Consider the following 27,573-nt stretch of genomic DNA (forward strand, 5'->3'; position numbering starts at 1 on the left):
ATATTATATTATATATACATATACAGACAATTACAACATTAATGCAGTTTGTATTTTGTACAGTGTATTGGACAATCCGATTAGCATCAGACCATGGCACGATATGGTCCCTGCATTTTTAGGAACTGAATGATGAAGGAGGGTCCTCCTGCAACAATCTGAGGTGGAAGGTGGCTGAGCGGGCAGTTCTCAATACTCATTATTGACAGTTTGCTGCAAAGAGCCAGCTCAAAGGGAAGGCTGTGCAGATTGGGGTTGTCATTCAAATACAGTTCTTCCAGATTCTCCAGTGTACCTGGTTAAAATAAAATAACACAAAGTAGTATGTGGTTTTTTGATTCATGCAGTTTATAGCTTTTAGACAGAAGCACTAAGTCCACTTGGAAGATTCTTTACTATGTAGAATCTAGAGTCAGTGACTCAGCTAAACTCCTGTTTTCAAGCACAGGAACCTAAGCAAGAACCAATTCACTTTAGCTTCCCTGTAAAAATATCCATTACTACATCTCCTTTAGATAACAACTGGATTGAGAATACACAGAATAAGAGAACTGAGAGGGACTTAACCGTAACTGTTCAGCCAAGTGCTTTGCAATTGGCAGGCAACATTGAAAAGCTGTCTAATTAGAAGGGCCTAGAAAATATTTATACCATGCAGCATGTATTCTCTCCATAAAATATCTATGCCATACCTTTTATTTAATTAGAACCCATACATTAAAGACCTGAACCTGTAACTGTAGTGTGCCACAGGAAGAAAGCAGGAGAGATCTCTGCTTAGCAGTGAGTTTATTAAATGGAACAAACCCATTTGAAAAATTCCTCTGGAATTCAAATGTTACAACCTGCCTCTACTACAGATACTGCAATACAGATTAACCAGATGATGAAAATCAGACTAATTTCTTCTTTCTTAAGACTGCCATTCCTCCACAGCAATCAAGTATCAAAATCAATCTGTATCTTTGAAATACACACCGAACGTACAAGTCCTCCTCAAAACAATCCCCATTTTCCAATCTTATATAGCATAAACATCTCCTATAACCTAAAAGACAATTTAATCTTTCTTAGGAGAGAGCAGCAGCCAGGGCTCAACGCACGGAAAACCAACAACAACAAAAAAAAAAAGGCTAAGAAATAATGGGAAATAGCTAATAACTTTAGATGAAGCAGTCATATCTGAGGATAGTTAACTATTCTCAGCTTTGAAAACCAAATTGTACTCCTACAAGTTTACTTACATACTTTAATTCTGCAGCTCATTTCCACAGCATCCAAAATCTCTCCATTAACTTATGAACTAAATGACAAAACTCCAGATTTAGGTTGGTTTAGGCCCCTCTCACAGAGACACATACAAGTGATGAGGAGAAGCTGTAACAGCTCTTCCCTAAAGATGCTGGGAGAGACAGACAGTGTCCCAGCCTTCTCCATCTGCACATCACTGTTTCTGACCACATTTTGCATTGTGTAGCTTCTCCCACCATTTTTTCCTCCATAATGAGCTCTAACTTTAAGATTTTAACTTAAGTGATCAGAATCATGCTCTGGAGGTACTTGTGACTGTAAAAGAAATGGGGGCTCTCCATTTCACATGCTCTGAGTCTCATTTACTCTGGATGTCTCAAGTAGACAAAAAGAATCCTACTCCTCTCTTTCTTTCTGTAGATTTCCTCCTCTTCACTTCCTTTTCTCATCTCATCGAAGTGAAAAACAATACAGCGGTCTACAAACAGAAGTGTGTGCAGAGGGACTATCACCAGAAACGTTTGCTTCAGCTGTCTACACCTTACACAAGGTTTTGTCTACGCTATGGAATTACAGTAGGACCAGTGCATTCCCTTTCTGACACAGACCTCTCTCCAAGAATAGGTTTATGAAGTGGAGTGACTGATAATACACAACTTGTGGGAAAATTTGGAGAGAAAAGGAATCTCTCTATTCTAGGTTAGTGTGTGTTTGGTGGCTTTCTGCAGAAGAATTGAAAAAAGCTAGACCATTTGTTTCACTACAGTTCAGCAAGATAAAGATCATACCCTATGGTGCTGTTCCTGTGGCACATGCTTTACATCAGGTTGTGTATATCTAGAAGTTTCACATGAATTTTGTGGCCTCTGCTTATGAGCACAGAAGATGTCTATCTCCTGTGTCAGTAACTGCCTTGGCTCAGGCACACTGCATCAAACCAGAAAAAGAGATCTTACCAATTTCCTCAGGAAGGTGTGTGAGAAGATTCTCTCCAAGCCCAAGGTGCGTCAGATTGGTAAGGTGACCGATACCTCTGGGAAGGGTGGTCAACTGATTATTAGTCAGAACCAATTTCTAAAGGAAAAACAATTTTTTAAAAATTAACTTAATGACTTCTGCTTCAAATGACAGAAAGTAACAAGATATACAGCTGATAAATTGATAGGTTCTACTCTCCAGCATTTGAACAAAAAAATTTCTACCCTTCAACAACATTTCAGACCTCTATTAAGCACCACTAAACATAACATAGTGCACAGTAAAATACATGCCTATATATAAAAGCTTTCATGAACATGACTGAAATCAGAAGCTATTCCTGTGGCAGTACTGTACTCATGGTGCAAACAGTTAAACTCTTCAAAATTTGTTTGTTCAGTATTAAGTGATAAATCTGGGGAAGAATTAGTGGGGACAGGTTGTGGATGAAGTTGCACAAGATTCTTAACTTTTGGTTCTATGTCCAGTCCCAAATAGTTTCCCTCATCAAACTAGCTGTAATTAAATCAGCATGGTGTAAATAAAGGACGCAAGATGTTTATCTCGGCCCATTATTGTTTCACCTGCAGATCCTTGAGGTAAGCTATTTCATTTGGCAAGGATTCCAGTTTGTTCTCCTCTAGATCTAGCTCTCGGAGTTTCCGTAGATTTCCAATTCCGTGAGGAAGTTTCTTTAGTAGATTGTTTGACAAGATAAGAACCTCAAAAAAAAACAAACCACACACAGAGAGTTTCAGCAATGCAATTAGTAAATAACGATTAAGACAGGATCTTTTTATATTTTCAAGTAATGAAGTCCAAGATTACCCTACATTCAAATTAGGGAAGCAAACTGAAAAGATAAAAGAAAAAAATCAAATCAGTGATTAACATCATATTTTTAAAGTCTTTAATGAGACAAATAGATAGATTTATGACAGAATTCTTCTAAATATTATTGTATATAACAATAAATGCAGAACAAAAAAACCCCACCTTATTTCTTCAAATGACCAAAGAAAAACAATTTCTTCCTGGACTTCCCTATCATTTTGTTATCCTTCCTTACAGCCATCTCATAACCGTGTTTTACATTATTTGCTGAGCTTGCCAAGTCCTTAAAAAGCTTAATACTTCCTCTTCTCTCTATGCCTCCTCGGTTAGAAGCAGCATACAGACCAGAGCACCTAAGCAGCCCACTGCATAGATACCCACTGGCTTTTCAAAACGGTCTGCTATCACACACCCACCCCTACTGGAGTGTTATCCTCTTGGTTTTCTCCTCCTTTCTAACTTGAATTACAAATATCCTAGGTTCAAGAAAAGCATCCTTATTTGCGACGTCATTTAGCAGAGCTATTCATTATACCACAGGCAAGTTAACAGGGGTAACGCCAGCATACCATTTTGCCTCCGGAGAAGTCTAACTCCTTAGAAGTAATCAAGCCTCATAATAACCCAGCGAGCAGCAAGGTAATTAATTACCGATTAAATAATACTATTATCTAGTTATTTAACAAGGCGCATTGAAGCACAAGGATGTGAAAGAGCTCCCAGTGTGGACCCTCATCCCAGCCACGCACAGGTCCCCGCAAAGCCAGCCAAGGTCGCAAAAGCCTGGCTGCTACCAATCCCAGCTCCCGCTAGCCTCACGTAACGTGGAAACACTGAAGGCAGGAACGGCATAGAAAACAAGGCTAAAAACCAAAGTGAAAATCAAAACGAATAAAAGCCAACATCTTAGCATTAGTACAAGCAGTATTTCGGTGGCCTGCCTGCGTGCGCTACGACACACACAGAACGGTAAGAATAGTAACATTTTAATCGCGTATCAAGAAACAAAGGCAGGAACAGAACATATTACCTATGTGCAATACAGCTGACTTAGCACTGCTGTGGGAACCTTCACTTTTCTGTAAACACTGCCCAGATAGCTCTTTGTATTTGATTCTTTAATTACAGAGAAAAAGAGCGCTAAGGGGTCTGTGGACCATGCAGCTCTCCAGCTTCAGCAGCTGGCAGAGCACTGGCAAATCCAGCTGTTAGAGGTTACTAACTTCCCAATCACATCAATCACAGCCTTAGCTGAAAGGGAACTGGGCCACTAAATAGCTATAACTCTGCCATATAATTTTTTCCCCAAACTACAGGAATTATTAATTATTCAGAGCAGCAGTCACACTGGAAATCTGCAATTTCAAATACGCCAATTGGGCAATTAAGTTTCTCTCTCCTGATGCTACCTTGGGAAATGGGACTAAGGGACACAACAGGTTTAGTTCATGGTTTCAACCTACGAGTTCTTCTCCCTCAAAGGCTGAGAATTCCCTCAAAGGCTGAGAATTCCCACCCAGCTGCCTACAAGGTCCACAGTGCTACAACATTAAAGCCACCTCTGGCTGTAGACCATTTCATTACATTTTTCTGATCCCTGCTGTTGCCATGCTGGTCTCCCCAGGAATTGAACTGAGTTCAGTGCCATCTCATTTACAACGGTAACTCTCTGTTGAGAAAAACTTTCTTTCCGCATAGTTAAAAGTGTGTATGTACTTAACTCTTTGAGCACATACACTCATTTAGAGCCTCAAGAACAACATTCAAAAAGCTGTTGAAAACACCCATAAACGGATGCAACACATGTATTTAAATAACACAAATACACATATTTATTTGGCTTTATTTGACCCAAAAGCAGTATTACTTAAACCTGAAGTACACAACGCCTATTTGCAGGGATTCACTTAGCTGTTTCATTTATACTCTTCTCACCTCAAGAGAAACAAGCCCAGATACATCCTCAGGGATTTTTGTGAGCTGATTAGTCGCTAAGTTCAGTTCTACCATGCTAGTCCAAGTCCCGAAGTCCAAGGGGAGAGAGGTCAGCTGATTGTCCTGCGATTTAACAAATCAAACATTTAGGGTCTGCGCTTGCAAGAAGTCAGCATGGCAGCTGAGAGATTAAACAAACTGCCTACAAAATATTTCATAACAAAATAGTAGATAATTAAATCAGAAGAATTAAATGTTGATAATTGGCCAAGTATTTTTTAAATTCCTCAAAACATAATAAGCAGTTGCAATCCAGAGTAACAGAATTAACTCTGTGTTACTAATATGAACTGAAGTGGAAAAATTAGAAGCACATAATTCTCAAGATTTCATGCATTCCAGTAGCTAAAACATTTTTTTGTCCTTTCTTTGCTGAATATAATGCGGGGTGGGGGAGGTAGGGAGAACAGAAAATTCACCATAATTAGCAAAGGTGCTATGAGCAACACTGGAATCCTAAAAATATATGGAGTGAGCAAAAAAAACCAAAACCAAAAACAAACAAACAACAACAAAAAAAAAAAACAACCAAAAAAAACCAAACCAAACCCACCACCCAAAAACCACAAAACAAAACAAAAAAAACCCCACAACCCAAAAAACAAACCCACCCACCCCTCTCAAAAGAACAAGGGGAAAAACACCCAAACACACACACCACAAAGGAAATATACCTTAACGGCTCAGAGTAAAAGCATTACTGAAATTAATCTGAACATCTTACTGCTCAAAATGTAGCACCAAAATTTGATCTAGACCAGATACTAAAAAAATCTAAAAAAAAATCTAAAAAACCAGTTCATACAAAGTCCTGGTAAGCATGCAAAGTAATGAACTGGTTTTTACCAAAGTAAAAAACTGGTCTTAATGCAAATTGAGAATCCATTTGTGCCAAAAGATATTTCTAAAACAGTAGCTGTGCTTAGATACAGTTTAAATGTTATTTATTTTTTAATAATTTAAGAACTTGAAACAAACTTATTCATAGAAAAACAACATCTCTTTCCCCTAGTTCTCTTCACTCTAAGTGTACATAGCACAGACTTAAAGGTTCTTTTTCTGTGCTCTACAACTACTGCCAAAAGTCTCCAAACTTAGGTTTTGAAAGAATATATTCAAGAGATATTTTTTTTACCTAATTTTGTTTTTAATCCAAACTGTAACAGTAGAGGGGGGAAAAAATAAGCTACGCTGTATGCTTATGTCTCATTTGAATATTCAAGAACTTTGCAACCAACTTTGTTTTCATTGTTCAAACTTGAGCAAATGTGACAAAAGCTTAACTAACAAAAATAAAGACAAATCAATAACATCTTGACAGTACATTTTTAAACCAACACAGAATTGTTTCTAGATGTGACAGCAGCAGCGTCCGCTTCAGCATGATAAATTCATTCCTCGTATCATTAAGTTTGCCAGAATTCATGGAGCAGCAAACAGTGCTCCTCATTGATTTTACACACAGTAGCATGTTTCTGCGCCTCACCTTCATGTTCAGCTTACTTAATACTTTAGCTCTAGAGAAAATTCCAAAGGGGATTTTATTGATGCGGTTGTGCTCCATATTGAGAGAGTAGATTGTGGAGAACTGGGACGGGCCACCCACGGGATAGGACTGGAAGCAGTTCCTGGCCAGCGTTAAACTAGTCAGTTTGACAAGGCTGGATAAAAGACCCTGTAGAGAGAAGAAAACCACCCAGGAACTTAGGACAGATTTATTCAAAAACACCTCTCTTCCCTCATGGGTCTAATTAGAAATGTTTTCCCCCCCTCAAGTCCATCCCCTAAATAAGTTGCAACACACAAACCAGTGTTAAATTTGATAAAACGTTCATCAGCAACAACCTCTGCTCACAGTCATCAGCCTTTACCTTATTTCCCCCTTTCTCCTTACATACTGCCAGATACAAAAAAGCAAACATACCACATTTGAAAGCAAGAGTTTAGGAGTTTAGGTTTTGTAACTCTTCTCCTCCAAAAGGAATTTTTTTAATAACACGTCGTTATGCCTTGGGCAGCGGCTGGCAGGCACGGCCAGCACCGCGTCCATCCCGCACAGCGCTCCCGGCTCCGGCCAACGCCACCCAGCTGCGGCTCACTCGAGTTTTGATGCCTGCTCACGGCTGAGCGCGGGGCCCAAAGAACTACCAGCTGCATGCACCGTTTTTCAAACTGGTGTTTGATACCTCCAGTCCAATCTTTGTTAATCTACCAGAAAGCCGTAAGGTGAACACATCTGGTAGAAGTTCCCTTTTAGGCTGTAACAGTTTCAGATAACCAGGCAGGACAGAAAAAGAACGGGGAAGCAAGGTTTTGGAAGTTGCATTTCTTTTCCTGTTTTCAAAATATTCCTAAATAGTTATTACTCCACTTCTTCCCCCCACCCCGCCTTAAGAAATAAAAAGCGAGAAGCCTGGAGTTAAACTGGATAGCAATGGTTGCCCATTGAACCCAGAGTCTCATTTCACTTTGCTATCTAATTAGATTCTCCAGTCTCAGCAGCGCGGATCTCGCAGTTTATCTGTTAAGTTACGTGCCAAGCACATTGCTGGAACTGTGGGGATGAATAATGCGATCTAAATTACTGCTGAAGTGTCACCTTTGCTTATTACTATGCCAACCTGAATTCAGCCCTATTTGCTTAAGTATTACAGAATCTGGAGATTTATGCGTGGCATTACATACCATAAATAATGCAATATCTGCAATCAGGAACGAGCAGTAAGAAGATAATGATTCCAACCATATTCCCAATGTCAGTATTTCTGGATTGCAATTTCAGTGCTGTATTCACTGTAAAAGCTTTAAGAACATGGCTTTGCTCTTTCACCAGGAAAGCTTCGGCTACTTTTCTAAACAGTTTATTAACATTATTGTAAATAAAACAGGATTAAATAGGGGCTTGTCTACATGTCATGGCTAAAATTTTAAGCACTGAAATAAAATTCTGGAGGCATCTCGGCAAATATTAGTGAAGCAATTTGCCCCCTAAAGATAAAATAATGGATATTCAAATCAGTATTAATCTACCCTAATTGTTAACTAGTATAATCATTGATTAGGAAATACTGCTTCTAGCTATACTTCAATTAACAGATATGCTTTGTCCTAGGGTTAGGCAGTCCCTGAGCTCTGTTACAAACACACTTTATTGCTTCAAATGGATCTTGGTGTTTCAAAAAGCCATTTTTGAAGTCTGCTTCCATACCAAAAAATATTAAAAAGATGTTAGCTAATACACTCTAATAGCCTAGAGTAATTAAACACATTTGAAGGGAAGCAAGCGAGCTTTGGCAGTACAAAGAGAGCAATGCTTTTCTATCTGCAAGAGCTGTGACAGTGCTGCCTTCTCCCAGCCCATTCTCTCAAGATAAAATATTTATTAGGCATTGTATCAGCAGCTTCAGCTACGCTTTGAAATTCAGAAGTTTCTTCTGCAAAAAGTTCTTTGTATTATAGCACAGAATGTTTTATTTTGAACAGATTACAGTATAAACTGTACGCTTCTGCAAGGTAGCAGCTTAAGCATTAACATATTGTTGGCAAATATACATGAAGGTGGCAGCACAGTCGCAAAGAGTTTTGTATTATGGCTGAAGACATTTTAAAGCAAGCAATCATTCATCATGTTAGCTCTTTGTAATTATAGCGTAGTTGATTTATAACACGTCTGGGTGGGGTAGGCTACCTTAGTTCACATCTTAAAATCAGCCTGGTGGCTTTCAGTCAGTAGCATTTCCGTAAGTGACAGTTTTTCCCAAACATTTATTGAATTCTCTCTTTTCAGTCTGTCATTGCCAAACTGAGAAATTTATCTGAAGGAAAGCAGTTACTTTTTGCACTTTCTTACTATGAATACTTCACCTAACTCCAAGTGCATTGTTTTTTTCTTCTACGTATAGTTTCCCATATACCTCTTTAGATACATTTGGAATTATTTATACTAATAATTTATACTTTTTTTTTTTTTTTAACAGCTTAGGAAAGCAGTTTGGACCATCATTAAACCAGAACAGAATAAAACCCTATCTTGTGTCTGAAAACCTTCAACTCCAAGCAGTTCTAAAGCAACGGAAGAAATATCCAAAATAAGAATCAATTTCATTGTATTTTTTTTCTGTCAGAATATTCTTTTCGGAAATTTTGTCGGAGCAATTCTGCCCAGGCACTAATGCTTCAAGTCAAACATTTTCTCAAAACGTTTACTAGCGCCAAAAGTATGCAGTACGCAGCCAAGCATCTCTCACTCTGCTACCCTGATAAATCAGTCTCAAGGAACTAAGAAAAGGAAAATCAGGATGAAAGGTATAACCAACGGCTGAAAGAGTTTCAAAGTCTGCAGACATCAAAGCTGTATTTAAGAAGCGTTCTGTAACCAACTGCTGTAGCTACCCAGGGCTGTGAAACCCGCGGGGGCACCTTCCAGAGAACTCTAGGGAAGGGGCACAGAAAAACGTACAGATGCATGGGGAACTAGGACTTTCTGGCTCTCCACCCCAGAGCTACCAAAGCGCTCTGTTCAGGAATGTGTTACTTGAAGAGACTGACAATGTGGCTCCAGAGCTTCTGACTACGGACATTTTCCTTAGTTCCACACTAAACTTGAAGCAAGAGAGACCAAGGTAAGACAATCAAGTGCAGCAACTCTGAAAAGCAAGAAAATGGTTTCTCTTCCTCTTTCTCCCGTGATCCTCAGAGAGTCACTAAAACTGAAAAATGGTGCAAATTTTTATTTTTGATAACTGGCAGAAGGTGTATCAGTGAGCTGCCAGATGATATCTCAGCAGTTTCAACAGCACACTTTTCCACCTTAAAATGAGAATGCTGAGGCCAAGTAGCTGCAACAAGCTTTACCTACTCTCTTAAAGGTATTCTTGCCTCCCATTTTTCATTTTTCTACTTCTTCCCTACCTCCATGAAACAGAAACACTGAGAAGCTCTTATCTAGCTTGAATAGTGAGAACCTGGGCTCCTTATTTAAGGTTTTCTAAAAAGACAGGACAACAAACAAACACAAACACATGTACTGCTCTCACTGTTGACTGAAGTTGTACAACAACAGTTCTTCCGTACTAGTTAGACACCTAATATGTACAGAATTGCAATATTTCACACACATGTCAATTAAAACAAAGGATATTCCTTAGACTTGTGATTCAAGATGAAGTAATTTCACATGTTCCAATCCCTCTACAAAACACTGATGCCTTACAGCAACATTCCCTCCCAAAAATCCACTCCCTCTAATTCTCACCTCTGGTAAAGTAGAAATGTTGTTGTTCTCCAGGTTCAGTTCATCGAGTTCACTGCATTTTGCTAAAGACTTCGGAATTGCTGACAGCCTATTGTACCTCAGGCCAAGACGACTTAGACTGGACAGATTTCCTACAAGTAAGAAACAGTTATTAATATATTATTAGATTAACACAAAGGCACAGAACAAGGTTTGACTTCTGATTCTTCTATTGTCTCACACTCTATACTTCGAATTTTCATACAGTGAAAAGGGGCTATCATCCCCAAGAAAGAGATTTACAGATTACAGAGCTTTCCAATGCTGTAGTCAACCATGCAGTAGAAGTACCTTGTGCACATTACATATTCCTCTTTATTTGTATATGATATGACAAGCAAGCAAGGCCTATGCCTTATCGTAGAAGTCTTTCTATCCTGATCTTTCTACCAACAAACAATTCTATCATTTTCCAGATGTCCCCAAAATTATATTTTTAAATTACAGATAGCATTGTTCAATGTCATGACTCAGATTACCAGAACTTGGGCATACATCACACAGCTCAGGTCCTGGCAAAATAATTTCCTCTACAGGAAAAAAACCCAAACCCAAACCTTTACCATCCTCCAAAAGCAATGAAGTATTTAAGAAGAGACTGGGGGGACAGACGGATGGGGGATGGGACACGACCAACAAAAATTCCAACTTTTCTGAATGATACTGCAGGAAAAAGCCTGGAGGAAGTCTGCAAAAATCTGAACAATTATGTGTGTAAAAATCTTACTGAATATTGCCAGGCCAACGGTCCTCGTTGACATTTATTTCTGTCAGGAAAAAAATTCTTGAGAAACTTGCAACTTGAAAAATTCCCATCTGAAGCTCCCTTTAGCTCCAACCTTTACCATCTAACAAGTACTCAAGATCAAAATCAACTGTTTAAGGATGTTTGAACTATATGTGCTGGGGCATTTAGACTCTCCTGCAGGTAGTAAGACCTTGAACTTCACTGAAAAGTCAACTGGCAAATAGTACAAAGAACAGTGCTTAGTCTTCTGGCTCATCCCTACGATCAGAAAACGTGTCTGCGTACATGTGTACATCACACCGGGGAGCTTGTGAACAGATTCACACAATCAAGCAGTTCCTTGCAAAACATTCGCTATTTTACACTCATTTTTACAACCGCTTATGGCACAACACATTTGTTCCGCAAATTGAAGTACCAGAAAGACACATTAGAAAACTAACACAAGATTTAACAAAAGACAGCAAGAATAACCAGAAATAATTTTAAAAGATGAAGGGAGCTTAATAAGTACAGCCTAACTACTCATTAAATGAAGGATATATTAATGTCTACGCATGTGTACTTACACAAAGATTATTGGAACACATTAAAGGAAGAAGCAAATGTAGTTATGAAATATGCTTGGAAGCAAAGGACAAAACAAAATAAAAAGAAATGAAGAATGAAAATTAATAGAAGTACTACAACGGGATCGCTAGTCAGAGGAAAAGTGTCAACAGAGGAAGTGGCAAAATACCTCCTGCTTGAACTTGGTCAAAATATACTCTAAGAATGACCATACATCACTGAGTAGCTGGGAACGTAGCTAAAAAAATTGGAAATTGGGAATGTTGTATGATTTACTAAAATGGAGATTCACAAGAGTAGTGAAAGTAAAAAAAAAAACAACAAACCACCAACCCAAACAACAAAGAAGCAAACAAAACCCCACAAAAAACAAACGTAAAAAAACCTTATCTAGAACAAAAATTATTCAGGTCTTACAAATCAAGAAAGAAAAGAGGATGAATTTTCAGTGCATATCTGGTATTTAGCTAACCAGCTTAGCAACAGATTTCACTTAGTATTGTCAATAACAAAACAAAGTTAAAATAACAGGTAGTCACCCAGAGCTACTTAACTAGTAGTATCTCCCATTGGGATTTTTACTTTTTAAGTTCATTCTTTCTGACCAAGCAAACAATTAGCTTTTGCAGAAGCAGCAAGGAAAGCCTTCCCTTGATCAAAAAAGGCATTTAAAATCCAGGGCTATCAATATTGCTCTCCAGCGCACAAATCTTCATCTTTTGAGGTTAAATCCTACAGCGCGTATGCACTAGAGAGAATAATTAAGGCCTAATTTGAGCCTACAACCCACTAGTATAAAGATGCACATTTGTATGTAACACAGCTATTTCATGCCGCATTTGGTAAGATCTGGCATTGCTGGCTCTATAGGAAACCGGCCTCACCTCACATGATAGACATCCTATTGCAAGGCATCAAGATAGAATCATAGAATGGTTTGGGTTGGAAGGGACCCCTAGAGGTCATCTAGTCCAACCCCCCTGCAGTGAGCAGGGACACCGCTAACCAGATCAGGTGCTCAGAGCCCCATCCAACCTGGCCTTGAATGTTTCCAGGGATGGGGCCTCCACTACCTCCCTGGGCAACCCGTTCCAGTGTTTCACTACCCTCATTGTAAAGAATTTCTTCCTTATATCCAGTCTAAACCTACCCTGTTTCAGTTTAAAACCATTACCCCTTGTCATTAGGATCTGCTGTTCTAGGGATGAACAAAGCACATCCTGACTGCGTTTCTCTGAATTGTAATTTAATGCTTTACTAACAAAACGAATGACGAACTTTACACAAAATAAGATATCAATCTACTGTTCTTTTTCAGGACTTAAACCTTGAGCTAGATGCTGATCTGGATTTTTCAGGCAAAGAGGACGAGCGGAGAATGGCTCTAGCAGGCAGCATGATGCCAACTGTTGCTTAGCAATACAACGTCGCTATGCCAGTTCCCAGATTGTGAGCACAGGTTGTATGTATATGGCTCTCTTCCTACCAGCAACATGGCATTTCAGAAAAATGAAACAAGGCAGCCATCAGAGAGAGTCAAACTGTACCATAATTTTCCAAGAGAAAATGACACACGTTGGCTATCCTCATGGCATTATCAGAAAGCGAGGCATAAATAGCAGCTCCCAGTAATTTTTTCTTATCATAGGTAGCATTTCTCAATAGAACTTTATCACTGTTTCTCCACTAGTAATCCTTCTCCTCCATGGGAAAGGCATGCAAAGGCGTAACATCGGACACATTCTGCATGTACCACGTTCCCTGCGAGTGTTCTGCACACCACAGCACTAAATACAGCTATTCCTGAGGACTGCAACAAAAGCAGCACATTTCAGCTGGAGCTTCAGCAGTAGTTCCTCTCCCGCTGCTCCTGGAAAAGCTGTCCTGCACCCAGCTGATGCAGGCAGGATGGGCCACCTCCTCATTTCAAGCCAGCATTTATTTATAGCCAATTTATTGCCATTTAGTCTTGTGTCAACAAGATTCTGTTATCTTTTCATCCTCATCAGAGTTCATATTCACACCTCATTGTGAATGTATTGTGGCGAGAAACCCTTACCATATTTTATCTTCGCATGTTGGAGAAGCCAGATCTTGGTCTCCTCTTCACAAAAGAGGACGATCCTTATAGCTCTTCCCTCTGCTCTGTGTGTTTAAACTTACTGGGTTGGTTGGTTTGTTTGTTTTTAAAGGAATGCCCAGTTTTAAAAATTAGGAGGGTCAGATTTAGTGTCCAGTACAATTACGTTGAGATTTGCCTCCATGGTCCATGGTCCAGCCAATGGGCAGCTGGCAAACATGCTCAGGCCACCTCACCAGCTCTTTGGCCACTGAGTGACAAACTCTGGTTTACAACAGAAATTGTTACAAGTTGCTGAACAGCAGCCATTGCGCATTGCACAAACAAAAATGATCCCACTTACAGCTCCCTGAGCTCAGGACTACCCTGCTGCTACCCATATTCTGAGCCGCTTTATGGTGCCTGCACCCATCTCCATCTTCTCCAGTTCAGCTACTGGTTTCTGAGATGGTACCATATTAGGTACGCCACTGATGTGGTTAAGTCTAAGAAATAAGGCGAGGAAGGTAACAACTGATCACGATCAACTCAGTCAGACATCATCAGGATCATTTGCGGTTGTACTTTTGTCACTGAAACCATACGTCAGCAGTTCCTCTAAAACAGCCTCTCGCAGGTAGAGCGACTCAGAAAACGCAGCATTAGGTGTTCATGAACATGACAGTTTGATAACCACAACTGAAAAGCAGCTATCTTCCAACTTGTTTTCTTAGGGAGCCCATTACAAAAGGCCTTGGAAACTGAACTGCCCCATCCATTGGTACGTCTAAAAACACAATCCTAAAGCTTGACTAAGCCCTAAACTTATCCTAGGCCTAAGAAAGTCACTGCAAAATTGTTCAACTTCTGGTGTGAACATTCACTCCTGGGAATCGGACTTCACACAGCCACCGTGTTTCAGGTCCGTTTTCTCAGCACAAGCGTACCAATGCCCATCAGCAGGCTCCACTTTGCCCAGCTCTCAGGTTTGAAGCAACACAAATGCAGAATTAATAATCACTTCACCAGAGAGACTGCATGTCTCTCTCAGGGTTAGCTGTTTAATTTACACAGAAATGAATTAAAAATTGCTTGGAAGCATGCAAATCCAGAAACTTTAAATTAAACTCTGTTACTATAAAAGGGACTCTAAATAGATGGTTTCAATTAAATTCTTTATTAAAGGTACCTCAAAGATATTAGTCAAAGAAAAAACAGGGTTTTGCTAATCCCAAAATGAAGGGAAGACTGGAAATAAAGCAGAAAACCATTCTTACGAAACCACAGAAAGACCACCTGGAGTGGTTCTCCAGCAATACATCTCTCTCTTGAGTATTTCAAAATCAAGAGAAGCAGGATCTGGTATGTTTAATAATATAAAGAAATGCAAATTCCCAATTCAAAGTCCTATCAGTGCTTTCTGAAGGGAGCAACAAATGCTCTCTTCTTCTGAGCTTTATCACACCTCTTCCTTTCCCTCCCTTAGTTAAAATAATTCTTCAAATTCCCTATCCTTAGATGAAGGGTTATTACTTAGCACAGAATATTACTGCATCAGTACCAAAAGATGGAATAGATCTGGTTGGTATAACTAAGTTATATCTAGTTGATATAACTTAGTCCATCAAGCTAGTTTGCTATCAGGATCAGTTGCTTTCTCCTAAATAAACCAGAAGCATCGGATCAATATAAAATCCGTTCACTAGAGAAAACTCTTCTGTAGAAAACAGTAAGAACACAAGTTGGACTTACAAGAGCTGTGCACATCAAAAACCTGTAAGACTGTAATCAAAAGTATACATGAACCTCAGCACGCAATAGATAACTGCAAGAACTTGCTACAAACAACATGGCGCTGTTAAGTATTTCTGATGGTCTAACTTCTATAAATATTCTTAATTTTGATTTGACTAAACTTTGCAAACAGTGAGCAGCCATCTATTAAAGAACATGTTTTACATGACCACATTATTTCATAGAACGTAGTTCACTTGATTCAATAAAGGATCATCTTCTAAGAAATTGCTGGTTTGCATACAAAAGGTACCAGATGTCATTTTTAACACATAAAAAGCAAGAGGTAGAACCAAAAATCAATATTAAAAAAAAAAAAAAATCAAACTTGATGTAACTTTAAAAAAAAAAAAAAATACACATCGTATTAATCTTGTAGTGAGAATAGCAAAGATGACAACAGAGAAGAAAAAGGCAGAAGAGGTTCAATGAGTATGTTACAAACCAGGTGGGACCTATGGGCCTTAAAAGACTTGAAAACTGTATAGGAGAGACCAGACAAGCTAGAGATGGCCAGCTATGGCCAGAGATTAAACACTGTGTTCAAGTATTTCATCAGTGCTCCCAGCTGCAAGTCAGAAGATGCCTGTATCCCACTTTGTACTTACTATATATTAGTTTTTCCAGATGTTGGCCATATTCCATGACAACTGCTGAACAGTTTTACAGATTTTTAGGTGAAAGGACATGTTTAATCTAATCTCTTGTCAGAAAGCAAATCATTTCCCCTGACAGCTGTAGAGTAAAACGAAAGGCTTCAGATAGACCATTTTAACCTTCAATTGCATTCCACAAGCAAAGACAACATCTGCCAATGTCCAACACCGCGACAGTGCGAATTGACTGGTCCGGCAAGACATCTTGGAGGTGATCTCGGTGAGGATGTTGCAGAGGAAAGCCAAACAAAATCCCAGCCATTACTCATCTGATCTGGGAGCAACTCCTTCCTAAATCAAAGGCTATAGATTTGTATTAATGTAAACTCATGTCACCAATCAATCATTCAAGAGAGGTCAAATCCCTTCTATAACCTGCAGGGCTGGAACATTCCTAATGTTTCATATGCTCTGGCTAAAGGCTGATGTTTTAGGAAAATTGGGAATGGGGACAGGAAGATGGTGGTGGGAGGGCAACCACTCAGGAAAATTGTAGAAGAGAAGAGAATCCCTCCTGATCATTGCTACCAACTACCAAAGCCAAAGCATGAAATGTAATGATACTCTTCCAAATACAAAGGTATAGTTGAACACAACACAGCTTGACTTACAAACTCTGGATTTTACTGGTTTAACAGTAAAGTGATTTGTAATGTATTTTAACTTTTCTTTCCAGCCACCAATACCTCCTGATGTATCAGGCCAGTGTAGTAGGCAGATTCAGACTTACAAATTACAAGGTCAGCAGGGTCCATCATTTTTTGTCCTGCTCAAACCAAAGTGCATTATCCTCCTTAAACAAAGTCTAGGAATTCTCCTAAAAGATGTCATCTATTAGAAAGCAATTTAACATAAATTTAAAATTAATCTCTACAGCCCTTACTGCTTTAAAGGCCATTTGAAGAGAGCAAAGAGATTCCTCTCTATTTTCAGTCTAGCAGTATCAACCAAAGGCAGGTTTTCCCTCCTTATTTCAAAATTAAGGCTAAAGCATGACCATGTCAGCAGTTATTTATTTATCAACTCAGAGTCAAGCCCATAATCACTGCCGACTGCGTATGTGTGAAAGATGCACGCAAGATGCTGGCAAAGCTATGAAAAATTCAACTTCATTTAACATGTGTTCAAAATGCATGTAACTTAATGGACCTACTTGTCTTGATTCTGATGTGTTCTTTTGAATCACTCTTCCCTCGTGCCTGCTTCTCACATAAAGAAAATAAGATTATGGGCTTTTTCTTTCTGCAGTATACAAATCATTCTGAAAATGCTGAGCTGCAGTTATGATCTACCTGTACATACTGGTCTCCGCAACTAATTACTGTGTGATCACATATATATTCACTGAAATAAACTGTCCCCATGCTAACTCTTACCAGGAAGACTATCCAACCAAAACACAAAATAAAAAATATTTTCATAAATACATATCAAATCAATAAACTCAGAATTAATAAGCCAGCAGAAGCTAGCCTAACTTTTACAGAGAAACAGTACGTATCTATTTAACTATATCAGGCTTGCACTGGAGATTTAGTTATTAAAACAAAAAAGGGAAGTTATTATTAGCTGAAAATGACACAAAAATACAAAAAGCACATTGCAACAGAGTCAAAAGCAATGGTTGGGACTTATTTTGGGCTGTCAATGAAAGTCTTGCATTTTACTCAATTCATACTTCATACAGTAACACAAAGCAACTGAAATTTATTTTGTTTAATTTTTCACTGGTAGTCTCATTTTCCTTTTCAACTATTAAAAGCCTTTCTGTGAAATTAAAGATTTATATAAATGTAAATCACATTTTACGAATAGTTTATACCTAACCAGCAATGCAGAAAAAACCATTAACCTTTCCTAAGTGACAGATGTGTTTAATTTTTTAAGTCTGCCCCACTGTATGCAGTAAACATGTAAAATGTGTAACACATGAATTCACATTTATAATTTTAGCTAATTAAGGAACGTGAGGATTACTGCATTCAGGCCAGAAATCCACCTAGTATTTTCTCTCCAGAAAAAAAATGCCCAACAGCAGATACCCAAGAAAAAGGAGAGGGCACCCTGCAACTTCCCCAAGGAAGATTCAACAGCCGGTGGCTCGGCGACTTCCTGACTTTAACAGCAACTGATACATGTTTCTTCTGCATAATCATCACATTGCCCTGTGAGTTTTTACCATCTACAGCAACCTGTGCAAACACCAACACCCAAGCGTTCCCTACCCATCACATGCAGTCCAGCCTGCTTTTACTGGTTTGAGGTTGACACCTCACCGCTTCGCTTCGTCCCTCCCGTTCTGTCGCCGTCGGAGGCAGCGAGCAGTCACATCCCCGCTTACCCTCTCCTGCCACTCACTATTTTCTGGCCAGTTTCACTGATTTACATTTGCTAAGCCTAGAATCGAAGCCAACAAGAACCAGGAGCTTCATTTCCTTTATGAGACCACCATGAGAACTAGCAAAGGCTTATAATAACCCAAAAATGAGAATAAAAGAGTAGGAGCCACTGCTTTCCCCCAGACAAAGAAAAGGCCCAGCTTATTGCAATTGCCCATTACTAGCAGAATCTAATTAAAAATGTTTCATTAACAGCACAGTCCAAGAATAAAACCTTAGACAAAGCACTGAACGCTGATCAGACCTCCCAATGTGAGCCTATGGAGGTGGGCTTGATCCTTCAAAGTACTGAATGCTCCCAGACCAAAGCATTAGGTCACGTGTATGAATTTTAAGAATATGAATATTGCCGCCAAAGCCGGAGCAAGAGCACACGCACTGTGCTCCTTCAGTGACTAGTAATTAGCAGCATCAAACCCATCAGTCATGTAGGAACATCACCCTTGGGCACCGAGGGAGCCACAGGTGCTCTGTTGGGTCTCGTCAGGACCAGCACATATCAGAAGTTTCAGAATAAGACTTCTCCAGTTTTTGCTAAGCCTGCTAAACTTAAAGTACCATTTTAAATAGTTTCACTTTTCTACAGAAGTATCTTTCCTAGGACTTCTAGGGACTTAAATATCTCCCCCACAATTTGTACAATCTAGGCTGTACCAATTATATATGCCTGGTCCTGGTCACGATGCTTCATGTTTTATCAACCATATGTTTTAAAAGCACAGCTGCGCTCTCAGAGGTACACTGGGGCTAAATGGGTTAGAAGCCTAGCTTGTAGCACAATTTCAACCAGCAAAAATGGCAAAGTTACTCCACATAATATTTGCTTTCACAAGAGTTGTGATTTCAGCTTCTGAGCCCGTGTGTCGCAGAGAAAGGCAGGAATATAGTGCAGGGCTTTGAATATGCCTCTCGTTTTCCTAACCATCTCTTAGGAACAGTGCCATGGCAGACACTGGAAAGTGTGTCCAGTGACAGAATTTTTTGTGCTTTTAAAGCATCATTTTGGAACATTTACAACTGACTTTTCATTTTCTTATTAAAATGCCTGTTGCCTTAAATGTCCATGAATATGGCACATCTGACTATAAACAAACTGCACACGTAAACACATAAAACTAGAAAAATACAAAACAGATGAAGAATCTGATTTTTTTTAAAAAGCTGTGATTCTGTTTCTGTTGAATTTTTCTCAAGTAAGTGTTTCTGTGCTTTTAAATAAGTAGTGAACACATTTGTACAGAATGCTAAAATTAAAAGTTCAAAGAGGGAACACTCGCAACGTGGTATTTGCAGCACAAAATTTTGTAAGCTAGTTGGTAATCCAGAGAAACACTTTACTCCACCCAAAATTTGCTTTCTCTCCGCCTCAAAAGTCCCAATTATTAATTTTAATATAAATTGTATATTCTTCACCTTCTTTTATATATCTTTTGGATATATTAGTGTAACAGCTAAGTATGCAGAGATAAGACATCGTGTAAAATAAGAGCTAAACATAATCTCCCCCCACCCCAAAAAAACCCCATGGGGTTGGGGGGGGGGGGAAATCTGCAATTAAACCAGTAAGCTGCTAGGATCCCACTATGATTTTGATTCTAGACTTGAGACTGAGATAAGACTCGTGTAAATAAGAGCTAAACATAATCTCCCCCCACCCCAAAAAAACCCCATGGGGTTGGGGGGGGGGAAATCTGCAATTAAACCAGTAAGCTGCTAGGATCCCACTATGATTTTGATTCTAGACTTGAGACTCTTGGAATGTGCTAGGTTGTTCCACAAAGCTCATTTCTCTTACAGGAAGTGATCTAATATACAAAGTACTTTACAATTTTCAATCAACAGAAATACAGATATGAATGTATTAAGCCAATATCTATAAAGCAAGACATGAGGTCACTTCCTGACAACTAATATCTAAAATCGACATTTGTTACTGCAAGAAAGCACGCTTAGACAGCGGTAGTTGAAACAAGATCTTTGTATTTTTACAGAGTGGGTATATTGGCTCTGCTACCTCTGTAATCATTGCTGATGCATAAACCCTTCCCTGCCACTCCCCGGCATGTCACCCTCCAACAGCCCTTCCTCACTGCTCCGGAGCGTTTCAGCACAGTACTGTTAGTTAGAAAACAAGCTTTTTTCCCTTTTTCTTTATTTTTTTTTATTTGGCAGATTCAGAAACCTTTCTGTGGTAACACCAAAACCTGGTTGGATAGTCCAGCGTTGAATTTAAGAAGCATTTTGCAAGGGTTTGGGTTTTTTTTGGCAGGGGCAGGAGGGAAGGGGTCCTTTTGGAGGGGAAGGAGCAATAGGAAAGGAAGGAGGCTGTTTGTTTTTCAAAGCAGCTTGACAAACACATCCCTCTCAAGCAAAAAAAAAAAAAAAAAAAAAAAAAAAAAAAAAAGAGGCCTCCATCAAAAGGGTGTCAGTGGGGGAGGAGGGGACAGACCTGGCAGTAATGGGAAGTCTGTTCCGTAGCAGGAGGCTCATAGTACGTTAAATATTTATAACGAGCAAACGTGCTTGGTCTTCTTTGTACCCGATCTGCGATCCCCACCCTAGTTTGACTGAACTGGCGAAACATTAACAACGCTTAGATATTAAGCGTACTGAAACCCAGCAGCGTGGAGACGTTGCAAGAAAAGCCAGTTGTGCCGAACACCAGGTAGAAAACCTCAGGCGGGGAAGGGGCAAAAACGGGATGGAGAGGCTGGAGAGGCCTAACCACAGAGCAAGCTGCAATCTAAAAATCAAGCCGCAACTTGCTTTAATGTTGAACCAAAACTGCGATGACTAAGAAATAAAGCCAATGTTGCTGAACTGGCTACGGCTGCCTTTTCTGTAACATGCATAAATGTAGGTTGATCATTATCATTTAAGCTGGAGTTTAAAATTTTTCCCTTCAGTATTCAATTCTGGCTGCCTGTGAACTGCATGGGGCACAAATACCCATTTCTGATTTTAAGTTTTTAGTCTAAACAGAAATGCTCAGCTACCATACATCGGTCAGTACAAACAACAGGTATTTTCCAGCGAAACAAAAACTGAACCAGTGTAAGGTTGAAGACACAATGGCACACTGCTGCCTCTTACCATTATTCGGCTGCCTTTGGTCGTTTGTTGAGCTATACAGCATCAATATTCAGCTCAGATAAGCATGTAGAGAGACAGCTATATACATTTAAAAATAAGTAACTTCGAAACACTATAAAGACAATGCAATGGAAAAACAAAACAAAGAAAAGAGGTAGAAATCCAGTCCAACCAGGTATGAGCCTGACTCAGTAGAAACCACCTAGGCTTACAATAACTTTCTGAAGAAACAGATGAGTCCAAACTATCTTGATTGCACAGTCAGCAATTTCCTATCTATCACAAATGACTAAACTGCCTAAGTAACTCTATGCCTCTCCTACCCTAAGACCTTTCCCTCTAAGCACAGTCTTGCAGCATATTATAAGTAAGATTTCTGTGGTCCTCTGAGAAGCTCAGTGCCTGCCAGTAAATCTCAGTACTACTATTCTGCACAAGAATCAACAGTAGCCGTCTATAAGCCCTGACAATGGAAATCTCACTTACTTAGGGAATTTTTCCCGTAATTAGCAGTTTATCCAGAGAACTCACTTCCTAAATATGACATGTACGCTACACATTAAAATTTATGTAAAACAACTTTCAATAAGATTTACAAAATAGCTACAAAAATAAAGGCAGTGCTTATGAATTGTGTAAGTTAGATGCAAATTCCAGATGCAACGGGATCTCCAGAGTTTAAAAATATCATCAATCCAGGAAGGAAGTTTAGCTCCAGTGGACACTTCATCAATGTAAACTCTGTTCAGGTCAAACTTTCTAAACAAAAAGCCACAGTAACTCCACACTCAACAATTTACTGCTAGAAGAAAAGCTGGAGTGTTGTTACATGGTTCCTCACTCTTCTGCTCATTCACTTTATTATGCATTAAAGTACATTAATGAAATGTTCAACATTAAATATTGTTTAAGTGATAACGTTCACTCTTCTGAGTATGTGCTGGTGACAAATAAGAGCTTAAAATCATGATGGCCTTGGATTTTGTCTTGTTAAATCACAGCATGCATCTTTTTCTGCCATCTGTTTAAAACGGATTTAATTAAAAAGGAAAAGTCATATTTTGTTGTTTCATCTTATGAGAGATTCTGAAACAGGCCAGGACTGTGTTTACTTCAGTCCGTTATTCCCAATTTAAGTTGCAAACCCTCTGTATTTTACTGCATTAGAACATGATAATTTTGTGGACTTGGAAGGTTTCTTCAGTCATTCTACCAAAGAGCATAAAATATACATAATCCATGTAAAACATTTCTCTTTTTAGTTCTATTTTTCTTTAGCCAAAGATGTTAGTTAAAACTATCTGCCAAAGTATTACACTTCAACTATGAGTCTTTCAGCCTTTTATTCCTGTGTATGCTCAGCCTCATTACAGAATGGACAGACAAGCTGTAGACATTTACTCATAACCACAGAACACCTTAAATCAGAGTTAGAAGTGATGGATTTTTTCCTTGTAACTCTCATTCTTAGACAACGCTGCACTCTGCAGCACAGCTAGATTCAGTAACGTAGTTCGGAGAGCCAGAAGCTACATTTAAGGTAACACACACAACTTGCTTTTAATCTCAAGTGTGAAGCTGCCTTGAGCTGAACACCAGTCATTCTACAGTCACCAACCAAATACTCATTCTTAAATTTGTTCCTCTTACTGAACATCTTGAAACAGTGATTTCTTTTCTCTTCTCCAGCCTCTTCACATACCTATAGTTTCGGGTAGGTCCAAGAGCTCATTGTGCTGCAAGTCAAGGTTGGTGATCTGTGTGCAGCTTCCAATCTCTTCTGGAAGATGTTCGAGCTGATTGTGCGCTACATCCAGCGTTATGAGGTTACACAACTCACCTAAAAGCACACAAGAAAATCAAAACATGAAGTTCTTTAATGTACAGCTCTAGACAATTACTTCCTCACAGAGATTAATAGAATCAGACAGATTTGGGGATAATCTGGAAAAAAGCTATTGCTACCATAAAGTCATACATACAAAATAAGGCATTACAGGATCCTAAGTTCATCAGTCAGATCTAAAACCTGATCAAGAGTTTGGAAAAACTCAGCTAAAGCTTTTACAGATTTTCTGAAGAAATCTTATTTATTGATCGATTTTATTCTGACAGTTCAAGCTGTGGAATACGAGTACAAAACCTATACCTCCCACGTTTCAGGCTGACCAGAAGTTTAAAACACCGTTAAATGAATTGTATTGAATTTTGAGAAATTGAGATCTCATTTATACCATGAATTACTTTCAGGCACAAAATCAACAATTAGGAGACATCAAAATTATTTGGCTGACAACCTAGATAATCCACCCAAAGTCCCGAGTACTATTTTTAATCATTTTTAGTCATCACAAAAAAGGCAACATATAAGTAAACTGTAAACCTATTTACAGAGTGTGATATTTTATATATGCAAGCACAACTATAGCAAATAAAAGTCTGAAATAAAAGGCTTATCTGTTAAGCCTTAAAAAAGATTGGATTTGGTTAGAGTTTAGAACTACTTTACACTGAACTGCTTCATTCCTGTCATTTACATGTTAATTGAAAAGTACAGCTAGGCACAACTCTCCATGTACAGTAGTTTCACTTATTTTAATGACAAACATGTTCTGAGCAATAGCTTGTTTGGTTTAAAAAAACAGAGTGTGCGCATGAATACAGGTGTATGCATTCATATTTTCTGCATCTGATGGAGGTAAAGTTAATGCAAATTATTTGAACAGCTTCGACTCTATCCAGTAAAGATGAGGTCACTGTATTTGTGTATAAGAGCATGACTCAGCGGGTTACAAATTTGGAAGGGTAGCAAATTCCTTTTGAGGAGCAAATGTCTATTTTTGAGCTTCAGCGTTGTATCTTTACCACAATCCTTTAAGGATTTTCCCACAGGCCTGCAGAACTAGTTTGGGCAAGTTCTGATGTGTAGTGTCTACCCATTAGATCAGCAGATAATCATAAATGATGATTTAATAAATTGGAAAGTATTTATGAACTCAAATTCTGTATTGAGTTGCAGGTGTCATGTAGCCACAATACTTACTATGTATCACAAAACAGTTGTGAAATGCCAGGAAAAAAGCAAAACAAAACAAAAAAACCCCCACACCGACCCCAATAGCTTCATTATTCCATTTTTCTTAGATTGTTAACATACAACTGATCTTATTTCCTGCGTTTATTGACCTAAATAGAATGTTTTTCTAGAAACTAGGCAGATGGAAATGTAAACGTGGTGCTTAAGCAGCTCCTCCATCACTATGTGTGTCCTCTCTCAAGTCAGCATTCAAAAGTACTCCAGGCAACCAGAGTCAACAGCCAAACGTCCTGTATCCAGCACTGTGTAAACCACGTTTCAATGATGCCATTAATATGCAGAAGAAAGCAAATGTTGGAAAAAATTGAGCAAGCATTAATGTTCTGTGGTAGAAGCATCTTTTTGTTATTCATGAAAACAAGCGGGCAAAGCACAGAAGGCAATAGAAGGAGGAAGAAAAGCTTGAGGAAGACTTCAAAATCCCTCCCTCTAAACAAACAAAAAAAGAACCCCACAAATCTTTAGTAAGAGAACACAAGAACCTTCACGTACTTTGGGGCAGTAGTTTTCACTTCATGGTTTGCTGTTTTCATTTGTTTTCACTTCAGACCTAAATCAATGATGTCAAATTTGAAATATGGCATAAATTTCATTTCATCACACTGATTTCTCATTTACTTGACTCTTCCCACTCTACATCTGCTGAAGTCGAAGAAAGACTTGGGTTTTTGCAGCAACATTTGCTGCACTTCATTTTTGCACCTGCTGAAAACTTTGACAACAGCAAGCTACGTGTTTGAAACAAACATCTTACCAGCTGACTCTGGGGAGGGGAAAAAAGGAACGGGATGTCTATGTTTATTTACACAATTAGGGGCAAGCTAACACTTTGGTTTAATTTGAATAGCCATGCTTTAACACTGTTATAGTAGAGAGGCATGCGCTATTTTAAAAAGCGACACTGGTAAACATTCAATAAAAATTTTAAATGTTAAAATAGATTGAGGACTGTTCAACAAATTTTAGACTTTGGAGCAGAAATCAAGCGAAAGTTCAAGCCCTATCATGAAGTACAGTGACTTAAGGAAAAGAAATATTATAATGTTCAGCTTTTAGTTCACATTGCTCAGTAAGGAATCTTGCTCTCAAATGTAATAATCCTTATGGTTTGACAGCACGTCACCAAAATGTTCTTTTTTTCCCCCCCTAAGAGCAGGAGGAGAGGGACAGTGAAGTGCTGCTGGCACTGAAATTCTTTCAATACTTTAACTTGGATTGCTGAGACAACACAGAGTGTGCAAGTCAACAAAAAGCAAAAAACTTCCAATATGATTAACAAGGTGAAAAACGTTCAGGCGATGTGGTAGAGGCTCATCTTCACATGCAAAGGCATACAGAGGACCAGTGGGTGGGAGAACCCAAATACTGGGTGTCTCAGAAGAGCCATCAGCCCAAAGACCAGTGTGAGACCCACCAGTGAGCAAATGGAAGGGCTTTCCGGGCACCTCGCAGGCTGAGGGCTGTTACTGCATACAAGGCTGAACACCTACTACGAGGGGCAAGGAAGAGCAACTTGGTGTGGTGAAAGTTGCTATGGGATCTTTAGGGAAGGGGAAAGAGAGGAATCAATGTGATTTAAGAAGGACAAGTGTGGGAAAACAGAGGGATAAGGAAATAAAAGGGTCCAGTCCTTTACAAACCAATGCTGCTCACGCCCTGTGGCCGATCAACACCATCTGCCCTGTCTTCTCCTGAAACTCTATTTTCCTGGGTGAGAGGCGCTCTGTTCTGTGCGCATGGAGGTCTGAGTACCAGCAACACTGCAGTTAACGTGACCAGCGCTACTGAAAACATCCCAGTACGTGGGACCAGAACCACGCTGGGCACGGAGAGCGCGCTGCCGCCAGGCCGGCAGCTAAAGAACAGGGGCAGCTCTTTCACCGGCTGACCGACGGCAATGGTTTACCCCGTGAATGGACACACTGTGCGCTGCTCTGCTGCACAACAGCGGCTCTTTCAAAAATTATGCCAGGATAAACACATGGCTTAAACAATCAATACAACAAATAATGATCTGCAAGAACAAAGAGGCCAAACTTAAGGCCATCTGCACAATGCTCTTCCCAGGAGCTGATGTAAAGCCAGCTTGTTTCAGTGACTGGAAGCATCCTTCTTACTGCCCAAGACACTGGCGACTGTACTGAAGGAAACGCTTCTCAAAAAAAGGTGAAAATAAGTTTCACTAAGATACAACTGAAATCTGGCATTTTTGCTTGGCCAGGGTAAGAAATATACGTCAAAATCAAAAAGCAAGTCTTCCTAAAGGAAAGATTTGCTCAGGTACAAAAAGAAAAATGGCTAATGAGAGAGGAGCTCATGATCTTATTCATATTAAAAGAATGAACATTTGCTCTTTTCTGGTGTACTACATGAATTTGCTGAAACACATTTGTATCTTAATCAATTTAATAGAAATACGCCAGCTAGAAATGTGCTGCAACTCAAAATCAGCCTTCTCCAGAAAGCAGTTTACTAAAGAAAAACCCATTCCCGTTTGCCCCGTGGACAACTCCAGCATCACTTCCCCAAAGGACTGTTCGAACAGCCAAATAACTGGAGTAAGGCAAGCACTGCTTTAGGGAGATACTAATCACAGGTAAAATGAACTAACTTTTTTTGCCTCAAGTAATGGCCAAAATAGAGAACACTTAAGCTCACAGTAGTGAAAAAAGGATTCCCTACGGACTACTTGCAACTGCACTGAAGGGACAAGCATCCTTAGGACAATTAGAAAATAAACTAGGAAGGTACTGGGGTTTGTGGTTGGGTTTTGATTTTTTTTTTTCCCCCTTTTCTTCTCCCCCCC

General features: G+C 39.2%; 1 protein-coding gene across 1 annotated transcript in view; it reads right to left on the bottom strand.

Moving 5' to 3' along the window:
* Positions 1–6: 6 nt before the first annotated feature.
* The window catches only part of SHOC2 (SHOC2 leucine rich repeat scaffold protein), a 38,861-nt gene continuing 11,294 nt past the window's right edge, over positions 7–27,573 (bottom strand). Inside the window, exons 2-8 of the mRNA XM_009643460.2 lie at positions 23,373–23,510; positions 10,313–10,443; positions 6,545–6,733; positions 4,999–5,121; positions 2,814–2,951; positions 2,208–2,325; positions 7–295 (exon numbers count right to left, since the gene is read on the bottom strand). Of these exons, the coding sequence (XP_009641755.1) occupies positions 87–295; positions 2,208–2,325; positions 2,814–2,951; positions 4,999–5,121; positions 6,545–6,733; positions 10,313–10,443; positions 23,373–23,510 (1,046 nt within the window). The 3' untranslated portion in view covers positions 7–86. The remainder of the gene's footprint in view (positions 296–2,207; positions 2,326–2,813; positions 2,952–4,998; positions 5,122–6,544; positions 6,734–10,312; positions 10,444–23,372; positions 23,511–27,573) is intronic.

Source organism: Egretta garzetta, unplaced genomic scaffold (assembly GCF_000687185.1).
Source record: "Egretta garzetta isolate BGI_Z169 unplaced genomic scaffold, ASM68718v1 scaffold8, whole genome shotgun sequence".
NCBI lineage: Eukaryota > Metazoa > Chordata > Aves > Pelecaniformes > Ardeidae > Egretta > Egretta garzetta.